This window comes from Mirounga angustirostris, unplaced genomic scaffold (assembly GCF_029215605.1).
Source record: "Mirounga angustirostris isolate CCGP_5_RB_7025 unplaced genomic scaffold, mMirAng1.0.hap1 SCAF_3, whole genome shotgun sequence".
Classification (NCBI taxonomy): Eukaryota; Metazoa; Chordata; class Mammalia; order Carnivora; family Phocidae; genus Mirounga; species Mirounga angustirostris.
Window position 1 is genome coordinate 67,501,982 of NW_026991711.1, and position 20,867 is coordinate 67,522,848.

The following is a 20,867-nucleotide window of genomic DNA, read 5'->3' on the forward strand; positions in this document are numbered from 1 at the left end:
AGCACTGCTCTAGAGATAGGCATATTATAAGACCACTCATGCTTCCAAGTGCATTATTCTAAACATTAAAAGACAGTCACCATATTTTTACTTTTCTTTTTTCCAAATTAAAACTTTCTTAGCTCTCCCAAATCTCACTTCGCCCCTGGCATATAAACCCCTCAGTGACTGGGACTGCCAACTGGGGCTAACTAGTACCACCAAAACAAACACAAAAAGGCAATCATCATCTCTCTTGACCTTAACAGTTTCCCATAAGCCTAAAACTGTATTAGGCTTTTTGTATGTGTGCAGCTGTGTCTGTCAATTAAACACTTCCTGTTTATTACTAACTGCTGGAAGAACATGTCTCCCTGTTACCCTTACAGAGGTAATTTAACTTATTTAAACTTAAAATCTTTTATTTCACCTTGTTGGTTTAGCTTTTTTTGGAGTCATGCTTCTGTTGCCCCAAATTAAAGAAAACTGTTTGGAGCCTGTAATACAAATCTGTCAAGCAAACTCTTTGTTCCATGAACCAAATTTCTAATGAAAATATGTTCCAAAGGATAGATTAATGACAGAAAAATATACTTGTTCAAAGAGTAATTTCTATACTAATATACCTTTGCTGTGAACCACATGACACATGCTCTTCAGGAACCTCAAGCATATCATGAAAACATGCATACTTCTTAGTAGCCAACCTAATACCAAATCTGAATCACTGAAATAAAAGTTGGATTTCTGTAGTTTCAACAGAAATGGTTCCAACAATTTTCTTCATACTCATGCTATGACATTTCAAAATTAATCCTTATATTTCCTGCAAAAATACAGTTCTTGATTGAGGGAAAATATGATTAAAGGTAATGACCTGCCAAGCAAAGAGTTATGTGCCCATGGCCAAAAATGGTCCCTTGGAGGGTAGAAAATAATCTCTGCTTTTGTATGTGGTAAATTTCCTCCAACAGATGAGAGAATGAATGGAAAATGAGAGGACCAGCACTGCATACTTGGATAGCAAATTTTGAAAGTACATTAAAATCATGTTTTTGGACTCTAAAGTTTCTAAGTTGTGTCTTTTCAATGTACTTCTTTAGTATAAAGGAGCAATTATTTAACTTAGAGTATAATAATCCACAGGGGAATTATTACAAAAAAAAAAAAACACAAATAAGACATGATTAAGTAAAGTTAGTTTATTTTACCTGCAGCTCTTCCAATATAAACTGAATGTAAATGCTGATACTGAGAAATATTAGGAAGAATTAAGGATAGATGTCAAGATGTCAAAACATCATGCCTTCCAATCCATCCTCCATGAACTTCTTATAAAGTGCCATAAATTTGGCCACAAATGCTTCCAAGTGATAAATGGCTTTGCTACCGAGCTGTAGACGATGTTCATAGTAAGCGGCCATCTGGGCCACTTCCCCTTTCAGTTGTCCATCACAATTATGTAAAAGTTCTGAGAGAAGGCCCTGAAAAAAGATAACTCGTAATTAAAAAGTAATCACTAAAAAGAAAAAAAGGCTGAATAAGCTTTCCAAAATCTTTAATTCTTTTATATGGAATGGCAGTCTTCATCCAAAAAAGCAAAAAATTGTATACCCTTTCTATAATGTAAAAATGTGGTAGTTATCATATTCCAAATGCCAACTTGAGGGTGCAGAGATATAAGTACAAAGATGCTTACTGCAGCATTATTAATTATAATAATAATCTGTAGACAATCTGAAGTTCCACCAACAGGGTCATATTGAAAACCTATGCTATAGTCCTACAATGAAATTCCATTCATCCACTAGGATAAAATAAATCCATACTGTCACAAAACCTCATTCACGCTACACTGTTGAATAAAAAAAACACAATGCAAAACACGGTGAAGTTTTGTGAGACTACACATACATAGCCATACATATGGGCTTATTTCTATGTGACTAGAATACAGGTCTGTTGAAAGTGCTTACTCACCCTTGTGGAAATGGAATGGTGGACCTTCACTTTTTTTTTTTTTTTTTTTAAAGATTTTATTTATTTATTTGACGGAGAGAGACATAGCGAGAGAGGGAACACAAGCAGGGGGAGTGGGAGAGGGAGAAGCAGGCTTCCCGCCGAGCAGGGAGCCCGATGCGGGGCTCGATCCCAGGACTCTGGGATCATGACCTGAGCCGAAGGCAGACGCTTAACAACTGGGCCACCCAGACGCCCCCACTTTTTTCTTTTAAATTTAGTATAATATGAATTGTTTCATGTAAGTATTGCCATGTAATTTTAACAAATACAAACAAAAACCCTGCATTTCCTAACATCCAAGTCAATCAACACAGCTGGCTAGGTGGCTAGAAGACCAAACCTAAAGCTATGTCTCACAATATCCTACATAGTCCAGACTCACCAACTTCTTTAATGTCATTCCCCATGTGCACTAAACATCACTGTCTGAAATACAGCTGACTCTTAAACAACATGGGTTTGAACTGCGATTTTTTTCGATAAGTACAGTACTATAAATGTATTTTCCTTATGATTTCCTTAATACGTTTTTTTTTTCCTCTAGCTTATTTTAACAATACAGTGTATAATATATATACATATAATGTGTTAATCAACTGTTTATGTTATCAGTAAGGCCTCTGGTCAACAATAGACTATTAGCAGTTAAATTTGGGGGTAGTTAAAAGTTCTATGCAGATTTCAACTATGCAGGGGGTCAGGGACTTAATCCCCCCACAAGGTTCAAGGGTCACCTGTACTTGTTCCCATCTATTTACATAGTTCTCTTCTTTTACTCCTCCAAGTCTCAGTTTAAACATGACTTCCTCATAGAAGCTGTCACTGACCTGCCACAGCCCAACTTCCATTACTATCATTTCGCCTTGTTACTTCCTTTTAGCACTTACAATATTCTGAACCCTTTTGCTTCTTGTCTCCCATTTCACCCCACTAAAATATAAATTGTCTGAAAGCAGGCCCTCCCCAGTCTTCTTCAACACTCCCCTAATGGTGTCTGACACACGGAGAGGCTCAATAAATATCTGTTGAATTAATGAGTTGGATAAAAAGAAATGACAATGTGTCTCAGTACTGCAAAAGCCCTGTGATCATATACCCAAAGTCCAAATTTTATGGTTCAATAAATGGCTCAAGATCTGAAATCAGATTACCTTCATTATTATTTCAGGAGGAATACAATGAGTTAGAAGTTCATAAAGTCTTCCACGAACTTCAAGGAGCCTATATAAAACAAGATAATTAATATTTTATAATGAAAATAAGACATTTTTTCAAGTTCCTACTATGCTGTTTTACTTTATGAGTTAAACAATCCAATACAGACATTTTCTTAAATGGCTTATCATACTTAAGATACACATTTAAGCTTTTCCTAATTTCAGTTCATTTTTCTAAAAATGTTCAGAACTCTTTTAAAGTCAGACATTTATATTCAGACATCTAGAAAATGGTCATGAAAAGATTAAACAATCATTAATTAGACAAGTAAGAGAGAATATAAGCATGATATGTAATATATGGTACTATCTCAACTGCTAAGTAAAAAGGCGGTGTGGCAAAGAAAGCTGTCCTGTCACAGAAAGGGCAGTGCAAGAGGTCATAGATTAAGCACAGAATCAGGCTACCTAAGTGAATATGAACATTCCAACCTCTGAGCTCTTAATTCTAGGCCCTTCTTATAACAGTTTCAGGAGAGAAAAGGGTAAGGAGGGAAATATACATATGACATTTTAAAACAGAAAGAAAAAAGTGAAAAGTAAAATTGTAAATACACATAAAACAATTATCTTTATCTCTCTATATATACTTAGTATCCTAAAGGGAAAACACTGTTCTGAATCTTTACTAAAATAGTATCACAGATGTTCCGTATTTCAGATCAGAGAAGTGATTCATCAAAGACTTCTTAAAAGTGGAAGTTCAGATCCTTTTCCAGGGACCCTAAGAGTAGGAAGCTGTGCCACAATAAAAGTAAATAAAGTGAAAAAAGGAACTAGCATATTTTGAGCCCCTGCTATGTGCAAGACACAGTAACAACTTAGTCCTCACACTAGCTTTGAGTGGAGGCATTATCTCCATTTTTTAGATGAAAAAACTAAGGATCAGATAGTTTAAGTAACCTCACAAAATTGACTATAGTGGAACCATGATTTAAGAACAGATCTGCCTTACTCCCAAATCCATACCCTTCCAATGTCTGTCAAAGCATTTATTTAACCCCTTCCTCTGTAAGATGCTCACTACAGTATGCTATTTAGACCTCACAATACCACTCTTTTACTGAAAAGAACTTAAGTTCAGAGAGGTTAAGGGTCCATTAACACTCATGTAGTTGAGGCAGAATTTTAATTCAAGTCTGACTCCAAAGCCCTTGATCCTTCTTGGCCGTGGTAGTAGATCTCAAAAACAAACAAACAAACAAACAGCAACCCTGATTAAAAAGTAAGAAACAGACACAAATGACAGATGGTATGAAATTATTTTAATAATTATGCATATAGTTCATTTCTGAAGAGTTAAATCGGTATCTATTTCCCTCTACAAGTGTGCTATAACTACGCTGTGTTCATCTCATGTATGTTACATGCATCTCAGCTTAGTCTGAGTTCATTTCTAGTGTGACTTAGCTTCTTAAAAATGGACATATTCTACATTTCCTATGTTTGTGTCATTATTTCTTGGGGATTGCAAGTGATAAAGAGTGCAAATTCTTCTGTCAGAGAAACATGGTATTATAGAACTCTCTCTGATACTTAATTAAATGAATATCTGTGAATAAGCAACAATCTCCCAAAACAGCAGTTTTCTTATCTACAAAATAAAGATGATATAATAGTGTTCTTCATAGGGCTGTTCTATAACTTAAATGATATATCACAGTATTAAGAACCAACATCCTAATTGTTCACTAAATATTAGCTGCTATTCAAATTAGAAAATTATGACTCCTCTAAAACAAATCAGACAAGAATCAAGACTAAGGGGTCAAAAATAATAAACAGTCATTTGGTAATTTGTGAGCCAACAATCAGAATGACACCAGCCCTCCCAGTATTTTCGGTCAACCTGGAAGCTTTTGGGAATTGAAATTTCTTTTTATGTAACACAACGGAATCAATTCCCACAACTGTTAGTCTACAGAGGAAATAACAGCACCTCTTCTTAAACAACTTTGAGAGCCTCCCAAACTTATGTGGAAAATTGGAAGAAGAGGTAGCAGCAGCTAGAATTAAGCAAAGCAATAATCAACTAAAGTCTTAAAAACACAACTAGCAATTGTCAAATATTACAACATCTTGTACCAAGCTCTCTTAAAATTAGGAAAGTTCTACAACTACTACCACCAAGTTTTCTTCTTTAAAAATCAAAAAACAAGAAAGTCATCTTCAATGTGGAAATATTTTACAAAAGTAAAAGGCTCCTAAAACAGGCTTTGTTTCAATTTTATCTCCTTAAAGCTGAGATTACTTCACAGCTTAACATTTTACAAAATGGAATGTACACTTTTTCCTAAAGTTAAGGTTTCTTTTCTGAAGAGATTACTTATAATATTTGGCACTTTTTAAAAACTATTAAATTCTTCAACTAAAATAATTGAATTATAGGAATTCAAAGCAAACCCTGAGGAAATACTAAGTACCCATTATGTGTGATTATCCACCTCCACTAATCTACATAGGAGCCAAAGAGTTCATGTTATAATCCTTTTGAAGCATCTTTATAAAAATTAGAATTCATCAGATATATCCCCCAAGAGGAGAAACATGGTATATTTTTCTCATGATTATTTTCATATGAACCAAGAAGCTTAAACTTCAGTGGTTGAACTCAGTCCAGTCTGTCTCCTAAAGCGATCAACTACCTTCTCTTAACTCCAAAGAGGGTTTCTCAGTTCTGACAGGCAGTGAGTAAGAGTAGGAGACTGCACATCAATGAGCCTTAAAAATCTCCGGGCTTCCCAAAGGTAGTGGACCTTAAGACTGTCACTCTTGATTTACAGAAGAGGAGATTGCCCTTCTCAATCAAAGCTATCATAAATCAAACAATCAATGGCTGAAGTATTTTCAGTATGGCCCACTACTGAATAATAGACCCACAGAAGTAAATGTAAACAACTGTTCAGCAAATGTGACACAAAACACTTCCTAAATACTGGTGCTGTATACACAGTATTATTCTTAACAGAGCTTATCATCATGCATGAACACAAAGTTTTCTAGTTCTCAAACCATTATCACACAATCTTGCTCTTCACAACCAAGGCCCAAGTATTCCTAGCAGGGTAATAACAACAGCATTTTCATTACATAAATGAAAAAGTTCAAACTCTAAAATGAAGTTACCTGAAGAATCTTAGCTAAAAATCCATAGAAGTCTGATTCATAAGCTGGTGTCTTTCTAGGATGTGATGCATCAATTACAAAGTTATATATTGTTCTTTTCAATATTAGAAAACTAAGCACATTATGTTACATACTAATATTAAGTCATCTGAGATTCTGGAAGGAAAACTAAAACTTCCAAGATTTGTTTTAATTTATGTATAAATTCCATATTTACCTGTCAATAGCTTAATAAAAGCCATGATACTACCTACCAGCTATTCTGAAGCACTAAATTTATAAAATTAAATCATACCACCTTTTCTTTGAAAGTTTAGTGTTCAGATACAAGATTTACTGTAATTCTAAATGGCATATTGGTAGTATAAAACAGCTAATCCAAAACTCAGATCATCTGTACTATTTCCATGATGAAACTTTTATGGTCATCTTTGATACTATTTACCTTTGTGGAGTCTGCTGACTGACAATAGCATTGGCGGTCTCCCTGAGATACACCTCCCAATCTGTTTCAGGGATTTCTTGATCTGCAGTAAAAGGATATCTACATGATAAAAAGAGTACACAATAAATTAAATGGAAGTGAGCTTGTGTCCCAAAATGTTTCCTGAAGTAGCAGCCCCTTTCACTCACTGTTGCACTCTGCAGGCTTCACACATAAGTAGGGCTTTTCGGAGATTCCTGCCCGACTTCTCTGCAAGTCGATGAGCCAGTTGTGAAGGAAGATTCAGACCTTCCTTCTTGCACACAGTAGATAACACATGACAAATCTACAAACAAAACGTTATTAACAAAATTGGGCAATCTGTCAAACAGCACATGGACGCAATTCTGCTGATAACATCTTTATAGACCCTTGTTATTTATTTTTGTCACTCCCTACCCTAACTCACATGTTCCTTTAAGTAGAAAGCCAGGGGTCTCGTCTAGCTGTAAGGAAGGGGCAGCAACTGGCTCTGCAACCAGAGAAAAACCTGGTTTAAATTCCAAGCCTGCCAGCCACCTTGAGGGACCTGTGAGGAAGACACACAGCGCCTCAGGTCTTTTACAAGGACACCACTCACAGGGCTGCCAAGTAGAGCTGCAAAGGCTGAATTCTGCATGACTCAGGGTCATTATTTGCATGCATGAAGATGCCAATGGTGCCCATAGGAGTGGTGTAACCTGGTAGCCCTGCCTTTTTAACTTTATTAAATTTTAACTATATCACACTATTTTTAACTATATCAAAATGTTTGTAAGTGAAACCTTTAATAAAAGTACTTTACCACTTTGCAACACAAGGTCACAGTCACCTATTATCCCTACTTTGCACAAAATCACCCAAAATCTATTAATAGCAGGAAAGCTGCTTATTGTGAGAAATTTGCATTTTTATTTGTAAGTATTAAGAACGATAAAGGAAAAAAAAAAATGTATTAAGTTGTTTCAGACTAATTTTGGTCCCCTAACTAGGAAACTAGGTATTCTCACATTAATCTCCTTGCAAAATCTATATCCTCCACCCTCAAGTCATTTCCAAAGCCAATTAAATCAGCTTGAGGTAGAAGACACTAAGTAACTAGCCCTTGCCTAGTTTAGTAAATTTCATAATACCTACTTGCTTAAGGTAAAAAATGACTTAAAAAGAACTTCCTAAATACTGATGGCATATACACAATATTATTCTTAACAGAGCTTACCATCACATTTTCTATATAATGGTATCTGGCATTTACTACTATATATATATAATACTATTATATATACTATATAGTAGTATACTACTACTACATAGTATATAGTATATATACGACTATATGTACTACTATATATGTATATATATACAATATATATATATTGGCTTACATTTCTACTAACAGTTAGCATCCAGGTCATAGATGTTCCTGAATTACTAATACACTTCACTATGTTTTTACAAAACGAACATGACAGGGATATACACATAGTACTCACAGAATCTGAAATAATTTCTGAAAAGTTTCACTTGACTTACATCTTCAATGCTGGGAGCAGGCACACGAACTGCCAGGCACCTACTACGAATAGGTGGTATCACTTTAGATGTAGAATTGCAACACAAGATGAGTCTGCAAGTGGACATATACTTTTCCATGGTTCTACGCAAGGCATGTTGAGCGTCTTTGGTGAGTTTGTCAACCTCTGTCAATAATACCACTAGTCAAGGAGAAACAAAACAAACTTTAACTTGAGTATCTCTTTCTCTTCCTCCTCATTATTTAGAGTGAAATCCTAAGTAAGTTTGATATACTACTCTTTGCTTTGGCAAGGACATATAAAAGTCAAAGGTAGGTGAGAATAATTTATTTTTATTTAAAAAAAATCCCAATCAAACAAACCTAAGAAACACTACACTAAATGAAGTTAAAGAGGTTACTTTTTTGTAGAACTCACTGCAGCATTTATTATATTTATATGAACTAAAAATTACCAAGACAGGGAGATACTGTGCTGCATTTCCCCTAAATATTTTATCACAGGAGCACCTTTCTTATCATTTCTTACCAATCTTACCATTCCTAGAAATATAATTTGGAAAATACTAATGAAAGAGACATAGTCAATAAGGAATAAATACATCTGGTCATGTACACAGTAAGATTCCACCTGGCCACAATAAAGGATGGGCTTTAAGGTGTTTTAGGAACAATAGGTAAGAACTGAATCCCACTATTGTATTTCTCTTTTTCTTCTTTTTAAGGATTTTATTTATTTGAGAGAGAGCGAGAGAGAGAGAATACACACAAGCAGGGGGAGGGGCAGACTCCCCAGTGAGTGGGGAGCCCAATGCAGGGCTTGATCCCAGGACCCCGGGATCATGACCTGAGCCGAAGGCAGACGCTTAAGCAACTGAGCCACTGAGGCTCCCCTGTATTTTTCATCATACTAAGTTATTCCTAGAAGATGGTAGTGGTAGCAGTGTAGATCTGAATCTCCCGCATAAAAACAGAGATTCCAAGACCAAAGACTCATCGATAACATTTATATCAAAACAAAGTGACAGGTTTTACCATATTACCCTGAATATGAGCAAGTGAGAACAAGGAACTATGTGTGGGAGGAAGTAGAGGGGGTGTACTAGGTTTTTACAGCCCTGAGTACAGAACCCCAAATCGCCCACAACAGCACACTGTGAAGTATAATGGGCCAATCTGAGAACAACACCTACGGGGTTCAATTTATGGGTTAGAGCAAAGGAACCTGGATGCAACAAGGTTTGACAGAGCAGTAAACTGAAAACAACAAAATGAAGCTCCCTTCCAAGACAATCCTTCACAATGAGGAGAAATTCTGGAGATAGAAATCCAAATGGAACAGAACAGGGAAAACAGAAATAAAGAGACTGATCCCAAAATCTAACAAAGATAGCACTTAACAAAGTACTACAAACCAACTAATATAAAAATAAGTCCTTGGTAGGCAGAAAACAGCAGCATATTTAAAAAATTAACACATCATGACCAAGTGAGCTTTATTCTAGAAATAAAAAGCAGTTTCACTAGAAGACCCAATATAATCTACGATACCAATACAGCTAAGAAGAGAAATCATAAAACCTCATTCATGGATGCAGAAGCAGCATTTGAAAAAATTCAACACACATTTATGTTAGAAACACTCAAAATATGAATTGATGCTTACCTTCTTATTATGATTAAAAGATACACCTCAGGCCAAAAATCCAGCAACTAAATAACTAAATGGGGAAACTCTAAGGCCCCCCTCCAAGTCATGACAAGGACATCCACTATCTTTAGTACTATTAAACACTGTATTGGAGGTGTTGGTAAACATAATTAGGTTAGAGAAAGTGTTCAAAGCCATATAAATTGGAAAGGGGAAAAATCTTCTCTACTCACAGATGATACAAATATATATATATATATATATATATATATATATATATATATATATATGAAAATTCAAAAGAAACAATGAAAAGGCTATTACAAAGAAGAGAAGAATGTAATAACATAGTAAGATATAAAATTAAGACACGTCAATAGCTGTCACATATGTACACAAAGGTTAGAAAATATAAGAAAAGACTCCTTTTATAGTGGCAAAAAATAGATAAGGAGCGCCTGGGTGGCTCAGTCAGTTAAGTGGCCAACTCTTGATTTCGGCTCAGATCATGATCTCAGTGTGGTGGGACTGAGCCCTGAGAACAGGCTCCACACTGAGGCTCCATGCTCAGCGGGGAGTCTGCTTGGAGATTCTCTCCCTCTGCCCCTCCCCACAATCACTTTTTCTCTCTCTCTCAAATAAAGGAACTAAAAAAAAAAAAAGATATATGTAAACTTATTCTGAAATACAGTGAACTAAGGAGAAAAGATAAGAAATAGGCTGAAATATGCACAGGCAATTCACAAAACAGTAAAAAAGACAATGAACAAAAGAAAAACTTATCACACTAACTAAAAAAAAACAATTTTCTCCACTCAAACTGACAAAGATTAAAAATAATTAACCGCAAAAAAAATAATAATAAAAAAATAAATAATAAATAATTAACCGCAGTGGTGATAAATGTCTGGGAATAAAGGGCACTCCCAAATATTTCTGGTGGTAGGATAAGACTACCTTTCAGATGAAGAATTTGACAAAATATATCAAAAGTATTAAATGCTGGCATATTTATCATCACAAAATCTTCTATGAGAATATACACATATATATGCATATAAATAATACTGGAAAGTAATGACAAAGTAATTGTCTCTGGAAAGCAAAATTATAGCTGATTTTCTTCTAAATATTTGATAATGAACACATAACTTTAGTCCCAGGAACAGTTATTTTTAAATGTTATTTCTTGTTTTAAATAAAGTGTTTTTTCATTATTCATCTAGTTCTAAAATAACAAACAGGTAGCTCAAATAGTCCTCTTTCCACCAAAATTCAACTCCATTAGGCTATACACTTTCATGAGCACAGAGATCATGCCTCTCTTATTTACTTCTATATCCAAAAATAAGGGAGCATAATGTTTGGCATGGAACTAAATATTGGCTAAATAGATGGAATTTATGTTTCCCACTACATTTTCTCTTATACTCACTGTGTACAATTTCAGTGTCTGCCTTAAAAGAAATCTGTTTATCACATACCTTTAAAATCTCTTTGAGAGTTTGTTTCAAGTTGCTGTGATTGTGCCACTGTTTTCAACATCTCCTGAATTACTACCCGGTCACTATTTCCAGCATCACTATACAAAACAAAAATAATGGTAAATATAGATGTAACTATTTAGAAAATATTATGCCCTTATTCTTAATCTGTTATTGTAAGAAAAACACTGAAGATCTTATTTAAATTTTAATCAAAATCATTCACACCTAATTACATTCACAAAACTTTCAAAGTGAAATACTCTAGGGGTCATTAAATACAACAATATTCTAATATTCAATTGCAGTTTGATAAGTATCATTGAAAACAACAGACATGTTCTTATATTAAATTTACTGTAACTTAAAAAGAGCAATACTAATCCTTAAGTTTCTTAATTATCTGTAGTTACTCAAAATGTAAAAATAACTCTTGAAACAAATTTAATCTTCATTCTTCTTCTCCATCCCCCAAATAGTAAAGGTCTGAAAGAGAACAAGCCTAGACAGGTCTGTTCCCAACACATGGAGCTGATTCAGGGTCTTAGCAAGTGGATGGGACAAGCAAATGGAATTTAAGATAGTCAGAACTCTGTAAGCTGTTGACTTATTATAAGCATTATCTGTCATTTATACTCACATTATCGCTTTGGCACTTAAGTCATGCAACTCACAAACCAACGTAAGTCACCTAGTTAATTTAGGCTGCCAATTTCAAACACCTGAAAAAAAATCAGCTCAGTCTCTGACTATTCTTGCTACAGAGGAACTCACAGTGAGAAACAGGGCAAAGCAATCAGCTTTAGTTTATTTTCCCAAACAACCATCACATCTTTCTTAGATCAATACACCTAGAGTCTCTCTTTTATGATCATTTCCTCGTCAAGAATCCCAAAACATTTCCCTTCTGTCTATGGAATTAACACTTTCTTCTAATTTTCTGATAAGACCCTTTCCCACCAATCTTAGTTCTCTTAATTTTCTTGGACATACCTGGGGAAAATAGTAACACCTGTTAGGGATGTTTTGAGGACTAAATATAATCCATGTAAAGCTCCTCACACAGTAGCTTATAACTATATTCTTCCTGATCCATTCAGTCTTGAAATGGATGTTCACCCTCATCTCTGGTTCCACTGCCGAAAAAGGTTGCCTTTGCCTGAAGATGTCCTTGATTCTGTACTCCTTAAAGAACATTATCAGGCCCCAGACAACCCTGAAGCTTTACCCAACTTTGTTCCCAATACAATCACTTCTACACTATTAAACAGTACTGCATGAGTTTTCAATGTGCCTCCCAACAGGATTCTCATCTTATTTAATCATGATAATTAATACAGACATTGGTTGTTAGACTATTATAACATACTCTAATCAAGAAACTGAAACAAAGGAGTGGCAAAAAAAAAAAGATCTAATAACCCTAATTCACATTCTGAAATAGTCACTCCAGACATTACAAACTTTTTAGACAAACTTTGCTCATCAGTTCCGAATTAGTCAATATAACAAAAATTTAATGACATGAAATGTACTCTGTATAAAACACTGAGCTCTGTAGAGCAAGAAAATTTAATTATTAAAATTATTTGACTCAGGGGTCAAAGAGAAAAGGGGAAGTAGAAAGGTTCTTGGCTCCCTATTTCACACTGAGCAGCATTACTTTTATCTGTGTATATATTGTGCTTCCTTCCATACATGATTCTATTTCAAGAATGGGTTCTACTCTTTAAAAAAAAAAAAAAGTCTTAATTTCTATATAGTAGCCTTACCTTGGATTAACTTCAAGGTGGTAATTGCTTGCAATAGTGCTAATTTCAATTTTCTTTTTAGATGGAGTCTATGGACAAAGAAAATAGATGTTTTTAAAGTTTATTTATTGGCCATTTCTCCTCTTTTCTGTATTTGTTTTTTAAAAATAAACAATTTATGAGATGAACCATGAGAGATGACGGACTCTGAAAAACAAACTAAGGGTTCTTGAGGGGAGGGGGTTGGGAGGATGGGTTAGCCTGGTGATGGGTATTAAAGAGGGCACGTTCTGCATGGAGCACTGGGTGTTGTGCACAAACAATTAATCATGGAACACTTCATCTAAAACTAATGATGTAATGTATGGTGATTAACATAACAATAAAAAAATTTTTAAAAACACAAAAAATAAAAATAAACAATTATGCTTTATAAAAAAAACTTCAGATAACCACCATTAATATTTTAACTTCATTAATCCCATTCTTTTCTCTATGTGCAAATAAACATGTTTCTATATAACCTGGGTCACACCACACATCCTGTTTTTATTATGATTATTTCTTCCCTCTACCTCCAGAATTCTACAAACCATTCCATTATGAGATCATCACTGTAAATGGTCTGCATATGTCCGTTCACAGACTTTACCGTAACAGACATATGTGTGTATATATATATATGTAAATATATTTTTACGTATTTTATATATTTTTATATATTTCTATAGAGTGTCAGTGTTTCTTGTAAAAAAAAAAAAAGTTATAAAAAAAGAGGCAATCATATCTATTTCTGTTTTACTTTTCCTAGTTAACAATACATCTAGGCAATTACCCTCTGATACTGATATAGGGCAGTTGCATATCAACCTGTAACTTGGATGTCCCCAAGCAGTTATACCGGTGGGCGTTTTGTTTCCTGCTTTTTGACATCTCACACAATCCCACAATTAACATCCTTCTACACATGTCTAACACACTGACTTCATTTCTATGTAACAGATTCCCAATAAAGGATTTGCTGGATTGAAGGGGATATATTTCTCAAGTTTTGTGTGTATGTGTGTGTGTATGTATAACCAGCCTGTTTTCAAAAAAAGAAAAAAAAAGATCTAACACATCAGTTTTCCACTGGTAACAAATACTCTTCCCCAACATTCCCCTTCTGCAGGTTTTATATAATGTCCTCAATTTCTGCCAACTTCATAACAGACTCACGGCTTCTCTTCAACTATCACAAACGTCAAACATCTTTACATATGTTTATTGGCTGCTTATATTTCTTTCTTGAGACTCTTTCATTCAGTTTTCTACCAGGTTGTCTTTCCATTATCAATTTGTAAAATCTTTTCTCTAACATGTTCCTTTCAAATATTTTTTGACAACCTTCTATTTTTCTACTGATTTTACATACATTATCTTCTGTCACACAAACTTGTAAATTTCATATATATACAAGCACATATTTCTTTTTTTCTATCACTTCCATGTTTTTATTAAGAGTATTAAAAAAAATGGGTATTCCTGACCACAGGCTGTTCATTTAATCTAAGGAATTTAGTATTTCATTTTAATATTTAAGGCTTTAATTCAGATGGAATTCATCTTTATAAATCATGAATCAGAGGGATTCAACTTTATTTTCTTCAGGTTAGATAACTAGTTATGCTGGCACATCTTGCTGACTCATGCTTTTAATACTGATTTGAAATAGCTACCATATTTTGGGGCTCTCTAATAAGTTCCACTGATTGAATTCTCTATTCCCAAGCCAAAACAATATTGTTTTGATTACAATAGCCCTACAGTAGGATTTAATATCTCATAACACAAGTCCCACTTCACAAATCTTTTTCGTAATTACTTTAACTAGTCTCAGAAATGTATTCTTCCATATGTACTTTAAGATCATTTCGTACAACTAAAATAACATGTTGGATTTTAATTGTAATTTCATTGAAATTTATACTGTAACTTGAGTAGAACAGGTATTTTAAAGTATTAAGCCTCTGAGAACTTGCTGCATCTTTCCATTTGATCAACTCTTGTTTTTTGTCCTTTTATAAAATAGTTTTCTTTCCACAAATCTCACACTTTTCTTATTAAATTTGTTCCTGCATACTTTTTAAGAATTCCCATCAGGGTGTACCACCAGCACCTCAAACTCAATGTGTCTAAATACAAGCTCATCAACATTAGCCTAAAATCCATTTGTCTTCAGGGCACGTGGGTGTCTCAGTCCTTAAGCGTCTGCCTTCGGCTCAGGTCATGATTCCAGGGTCCTGGGATTTAGGCCCGCATTGGGCTCCCTGCTTGGCAGGAAGCCTGCTTCTCTCTCTCCCACTCCCCGTGCCTGTGTTCCCGCTCTCGCTGTCTCTCTCTCTCTCAAATAAATAAAATCTTTAAAAAAAAAAATCCATTTGTAAAGATTCCATTAATAGCACTACTTACCATCCAGTCACTCAGTATACAATTTTTCAGTGCCTAATATGTACAAGATGCTATACCAGGGCCTACGAAGGATATAAAAATGAATAGGACATGTTCCCTACATAACTTCAAAACAAACACAATCTTGTCAAAAAAAAAAAAAAAGGTATGAAAAACTATAATCAAGACCAAACAAAGTACTCTAAGAAGTATAAACTATGGATGGTAGAAGGAAAAATTAATTCTAAAGGGATTGAGGGGCACAACAAGAGGACGTATTTCAGCTAAATCTTAAACACTGTCTATAAGGAGAGTATGAAAATTCAGTTTTCTACCAGGTTGTCTTTCCATTATCAATTTGTAAAATTGGTATGGTATGAGGCTGGAAAGCTCAGCCAAGGGCAAGATCATGGGAATTCTCTGAACATCTCAGAACTTCATGCCTCTTTTTCTTTTTTTTTTTTAAAGATTTATTTATTTGAGAGAGAGAGAATGAGAGAGAGCATGAGAGGGAAGAGGGTCAGAGGGAGAAGCAGACTCCCCGCTGAGCAGGGACATGCCTACTTTTCTAATCAGTCAGCTGCCCAGTCTCTACCAAGTTGCCTGATTCCATATTCAAAATTTTTCTCAAAATCATTCCCTTCCCAAACCCACTATTGCTCTCAGAACAATGAATTCTAGAGACTTGAGTTCCCGTTCCAGCTGAGGTAGTGATTCAATAGATAATCTAAAAGGAATCCCACCACCTACATTTTACTCAAAATCTCCTGTTACTCATATTTTCTAACATAACTGACTTTGATCTGGCTTTAACAGTTAGGTCTATACATCAGTAGCTCTCAATCCTGTGTACCTGGGTTATCTGTGAAATTCTTAAACACACATTGGGCAACAATGGCTGGGGCCACAGGAATATATATAAGAACTGAAAATCCCTGCTATAAATATTTGGAGGCCTCAAAGTAAAATGCTTACTGTGATGGTCTGATGTTCAATTCTTAATTTTTCCACTCCAACACCATAAAGTTCACGTAAAATACACATAATTCTTGTCTTTTTTCCAGCACCTGACGGTCCATACATTAAGAGATGAGGAAAATCACCACACTGCACCTGGAAAAAAAAGAGGCATTTTCCCTGGTCAAATGACTACTCTAGGTAGAATTAAACTACTTTTTAGGTATCAAATATTTTGTCTCCATCTCTGAGGTGGAGATATTTAAAAATATATATGTATGAGTATATATATACAGAGATTTTTAAAATTAACTGAAATGTTGATTATTCCCCTGGCATTATTTTATATAATTATATACCAAGCACAATACATGCAGGATACAACACCATGTGCTAGAAAGCAAAAACTTCCAAACCAAGTCTGTTAAAATCTCCTAGAGAACTTTTTAAAATAAAAGACTAATTAATTACTGGACTCCATCCATGAGATTATGATTCAACAACTCTGAGATTGATGCCTGTCTTAGTTTGGGCTTCTATAGTCCTTCTGATAAGAACTGAGTGTATTTGGTTTATTTGAGAGGTAAAGGAAAATTTTGTAGGGGAATAGGGAAGCAAAGCAAGGTCAGGGAGGTGGCCAATGAGTGCATTATCTGCTTAAATATCACTGGGCATCTGGGGTTTAATTCTGCTGGGGATACTCTTGAAGCCAGTGTGAAAAAAACACGACAGCGTTAACCCATCCAAGAGAGGGGGAAGCTGGAGCATGATATGCTATTTCTCATCAGTCCTTTGATGAAGCTTGCTTGGGAAAGTGGCTGGAATTAAGGGAGGGCATTAATTCCCAGGCATCAAGTCTGCTTAGGGGTGTCCGCAAAAGAAAGCCTTCAGGAAGCGCGGATCCAGGAAGCTGGAAGTCAGTCTGTGTGCACTTACAAGTTAAGAGCAATGGGATGGAGTAGAGCACTGACAGTACTGCAAAAGACTACAAGACTGTGTGCACTTAAAAGCTTCCCAGGTGACTTTCATGATCAGTTAGGTTTGGGAATGAGTGCTATGAAGGGTATAAAAATGATGAAAACACAAACCATAACTTCAAGGCCGTAAAATCTTGTGGAGCAAAAGCTTCTAGGTAAGCATTATAGGAAAAATGAAATAAGTACCTTAACAGAAGTCATTATTGCAATAAATTTTAATACTTTGTAAACTGATCTCTGGCACTGAAAAAAAAGTTTCAAGAAAAGGAACTATTTACCCCACACAGTGCATGGAAAATAGCAAGTGCTTCACAAATACTTGTTGCCTCTGCTTTTTAAACTCGATCTAGCCAAAATAAAGGGTATGCTTTAAAGACTTCATAGTTTCATTTAAGTTGTAGATTCAACAGTAAAATGGGTGAACATTTTTTAAAAGCAATCTATTACACACAAGACCAGGATATTGAATTTTTGTCCAAAATATTTACTCCAAATTCTGTACAACAACAAGATGGCCATAGAATATAAAATGTATCCTATAGCTAAGAAAATCAAGTGAAAGCTATTCTGAGAAAACACAATTTGTCTAAACATGAAGTATATAGCTGTAATAGATTTATTTTATTTTAATTTTTTTTAAGATTTTATTTATTTATTTGAGAGAGAGAGAATGAGAGACAGAGAGCATGAGAGGGAGGAAGGTCAGAGGGAGAAGCAGACTCCCTGCCGAGCAGGGAGCCCGATGCAGGGAGCCCGATGCGGGACTCGATCCCGGGACTCCAAGATCATGACCTGAGCCGAAGGCAGTCGCTTAACCAGCTGAGCCACCCAGGCGCCCCAGTAACAGATTTATTTTAAATTAGATGGAATACCATCAAAAAAAGAAAAAAGCCCTCAATCTCACAACATTATCAATTTTTCTAATGATTTTCATATAAGGATGGAGGGTTTTTTTTTATTATTTCTCATTTTTAAAAAATACTTAACAGATAGTACCTGTAACTCTGAAAGAAGGTGGTTATTGAAACTGAGCTGAGGACAAAGGGGAACCCTCCTACACTATTGGTGGGAATGCAAGCTGGTGCAGCCACTCTGGAAAACTGTATGGAGGTTCCTCAAAAAGTTGAAAATAGAGCTACCATATGATCCAGCAATTGCACTACTGGGTATTTACCCCAAAGATACAAAAGTAGGGATCCGAAGGGGTACGTGCACCCCAATGTTTATAGCAGCAATGTCCACAATAGCCAAACTGTGGAAAGAGCCAAGATGTCCATCGACAGATGAATGGATAAAGAAGATGTGGTATATATAGAGAGAGAGACACACACACACACACATACACACACACACAATGGAATATTATGCAGCCATCAAAAGGAATGAGATCTTGCCATTTGCAACGACGTGGATGGAACTGGAGGGTATTATGTTGAGTGAAATAAGTCAAACAGAGAAAGACATGTATCATATGACCTCACTGATATGAGGAATTCTTAATCTCAGGAAACAAACTGAGGGTTGCTGGAGTGGGGGCTGGGGTGGGAGGGATGGGGGGACTGGGTGATAGACACTGGGGAGGGTATGTGCTCTGGTAAGCGCTGTGAATTGTGCAAGACTGTTGAATCTCAGATCCGTACCTCTGAAACAAATAATGCAATATATGTTAAGAAAAAAAAAAAAAGAAGAAGAAGAAGGTAGCGGGAGGGGAAGAATGAAGCGGGGGAAATCGGAGGGGTAGACGAACCATGAGAGACGATGGACTCTGAAAAACAAACTGAGGGTTCTAGAGGGGAGGGGGGTGGGAGGATGGGTTAGCCTGGTGGTGGGTATTGAGGAGGGCACATTCTGCATGGGGCACTGGGTGTTGTGCACAAACAATGAATCATGGAACACTTCATCTAAAACTAATGATGTAATGTATGGGGATTAACATAAGAATAAAATTTAAAAAAAAAAGCAAGAAAAAAAAAAGAAACTGAGCTGAGCAAAACACTTCCATTAGCATATAGTACTATTAGATTCTTAAAAGGACTGGATAAATAGCTTCCACAGACACTAGATTTTTCTCAAGACCCTTCTTCCCTCTACATTTCCTGAAAGATTCAGTTTGCTTTTCAGAAAACATTGCCATTAGACACTTTACCAACTACAACATGAAAATACACAACAGGCTGGAGAAAAGGAAAAAAAAAAAAATCTTCCACGAGGAATTAAACTCAAGGACGACCTAATACAACCCATTTTAGAATTAGAAAAGACCTCCAAAAATAATAAATACCTTCCTTTTTGTAAATAAGGGCGATGACACCAAAAAAATTTTAAATAAACCTGTTAAAAAGTAAAGTCAGATGATGTCAGTGCTCTACTCAAAACCTTCCAATGGCTCCCTATCTCACCCTGTAAGGATTTACTGGATCTGCACCTCCCCCGCCCCGCCACACACCCCCGCCCCATTTCCTACTACTCACCCCCCTGGCCTACTATTATCCAGCTACAGTGGCGTTCTTGCGGTTCCTAGAACAGGCCGGGCACACTCCCGCCTCCAGGAATTTGCACTTGCTGTTCTCTTTACCTGTTCCACTCTTCCCTCATATTTCTCCTGGAGAATTTCCCACTTACGGTCTTAGCTCAGAGGACAGTTCTCAGGGAGGCCTTCCATGTTTACAAGCACTACCTCGCCCTCCACACTCTTTCCCCCTTCCCTGTTTCATTTTTCACCACAGCACTCATCACCTCCTGCAGAGGGTGGACGATGCACCCCTCCCTAGCGGAGCGAAACTCCCGAGCTGCGGCCTACCTCCGCGCCCCCGCCCCGCCCCCCCTGCGCTCCGTCCCGCACACTCACCAGGTTGCGCAGCTGGGCCGCTTGCTCCTTGTGATAGTCCAGCCGTCCCAAGGAGCACGGCCGGTATTTGTCCACCCAGAGGCTCATTGCAGCTCGAATTCCCGGGGTCAGACGCTTGAAAGTCCCGCGCGCGGGCACTCTCCCCGTCCGGACGCTGAGACGCGTTCTCCCGCGAATTCCAAATCTCGTGACGTCACTACCGGCCCGGTGGCGTACGCGACTTAAGATCTAAAGACTACGGAAGCTGGGTGGGGACAGTATTAGCCACGGTGTTGGTGCCCACCCCCCCCCCGCCCCAGTCATTGATGTTCATTGTTTATGTAATCATTTTTGTTGTTCTCACCCTCCATGATAGTCCAGAGATTACTAAACAAAATTGGAAATGTGGCTCTGATACTTCGGCTTCAAATGCAGGTACCTCAAAGAAG

At 36.3% G+C, this 20,867-nt stretch overlaps 1 protein-coding gene across 2 annotated transcripts in view; it reads right to left on the bottom strand.

Annotated features, from left to right (window-relative positions):
- The window catches only part of RFC3 (replication factor C subunit 3), a 33,935-nt gene extending 13,312 nt beyond the window's left edge, over positions 1 to 20,623 (bottom strand). Inside the window, exons 1-9 of one of the 2 annotated variants that reach the window (XM_045869309.2) lie at positions 20,440 to 20,623; positions 16,633 to 16,770; positions 13,249 to 13,316; positions 11,477 to 11,574; positions 8,341 to 8,522; positions 6,978 to 7,114; positions 6,790 to 6,888; positions 3,153 to 3,222; positions 1,167 to 1,463 (exon numbers count right to left, since the gene is read on the bottom strand). In XM_045869309.2, the coding sequence (XP_045725265.1) occupies positions 1,272 to 1,463; positions 3,153 to 3,222; positions 6,790 to 6,888; positions 6,978 to 7,114; positions 8,341 to 8,522; positions 11,477 to 11,574; positions 13,249 to 13,316; positions 16,633 to 16,770; positions 20,440 to 20,526 (1,071 nt within the window). In that variant the 5' untranslated portion in view covers positions 20,527 to 20,623 and the 3' untranslated portion in view covers positions 1,167 to 1,271. Of the gene's footprint in view, positions 1 to 1,166; positions 1,464 to 3,152; positions 3,223 to 6,789; positions 6,889 to 6,977; positions 7,115 to 8,340; positions 8,523 to 11,476; positions 11,575 to 13,248; positions 13,317 to 16,632; positions 16,771 to 20,439 lie in introns of those variants that run through there. The other variant, XM_054506302.2, reaches the window with a different exon arrangement.
- Positions 20,624 to 20,867: the final 244 nt, after the last annotated feature.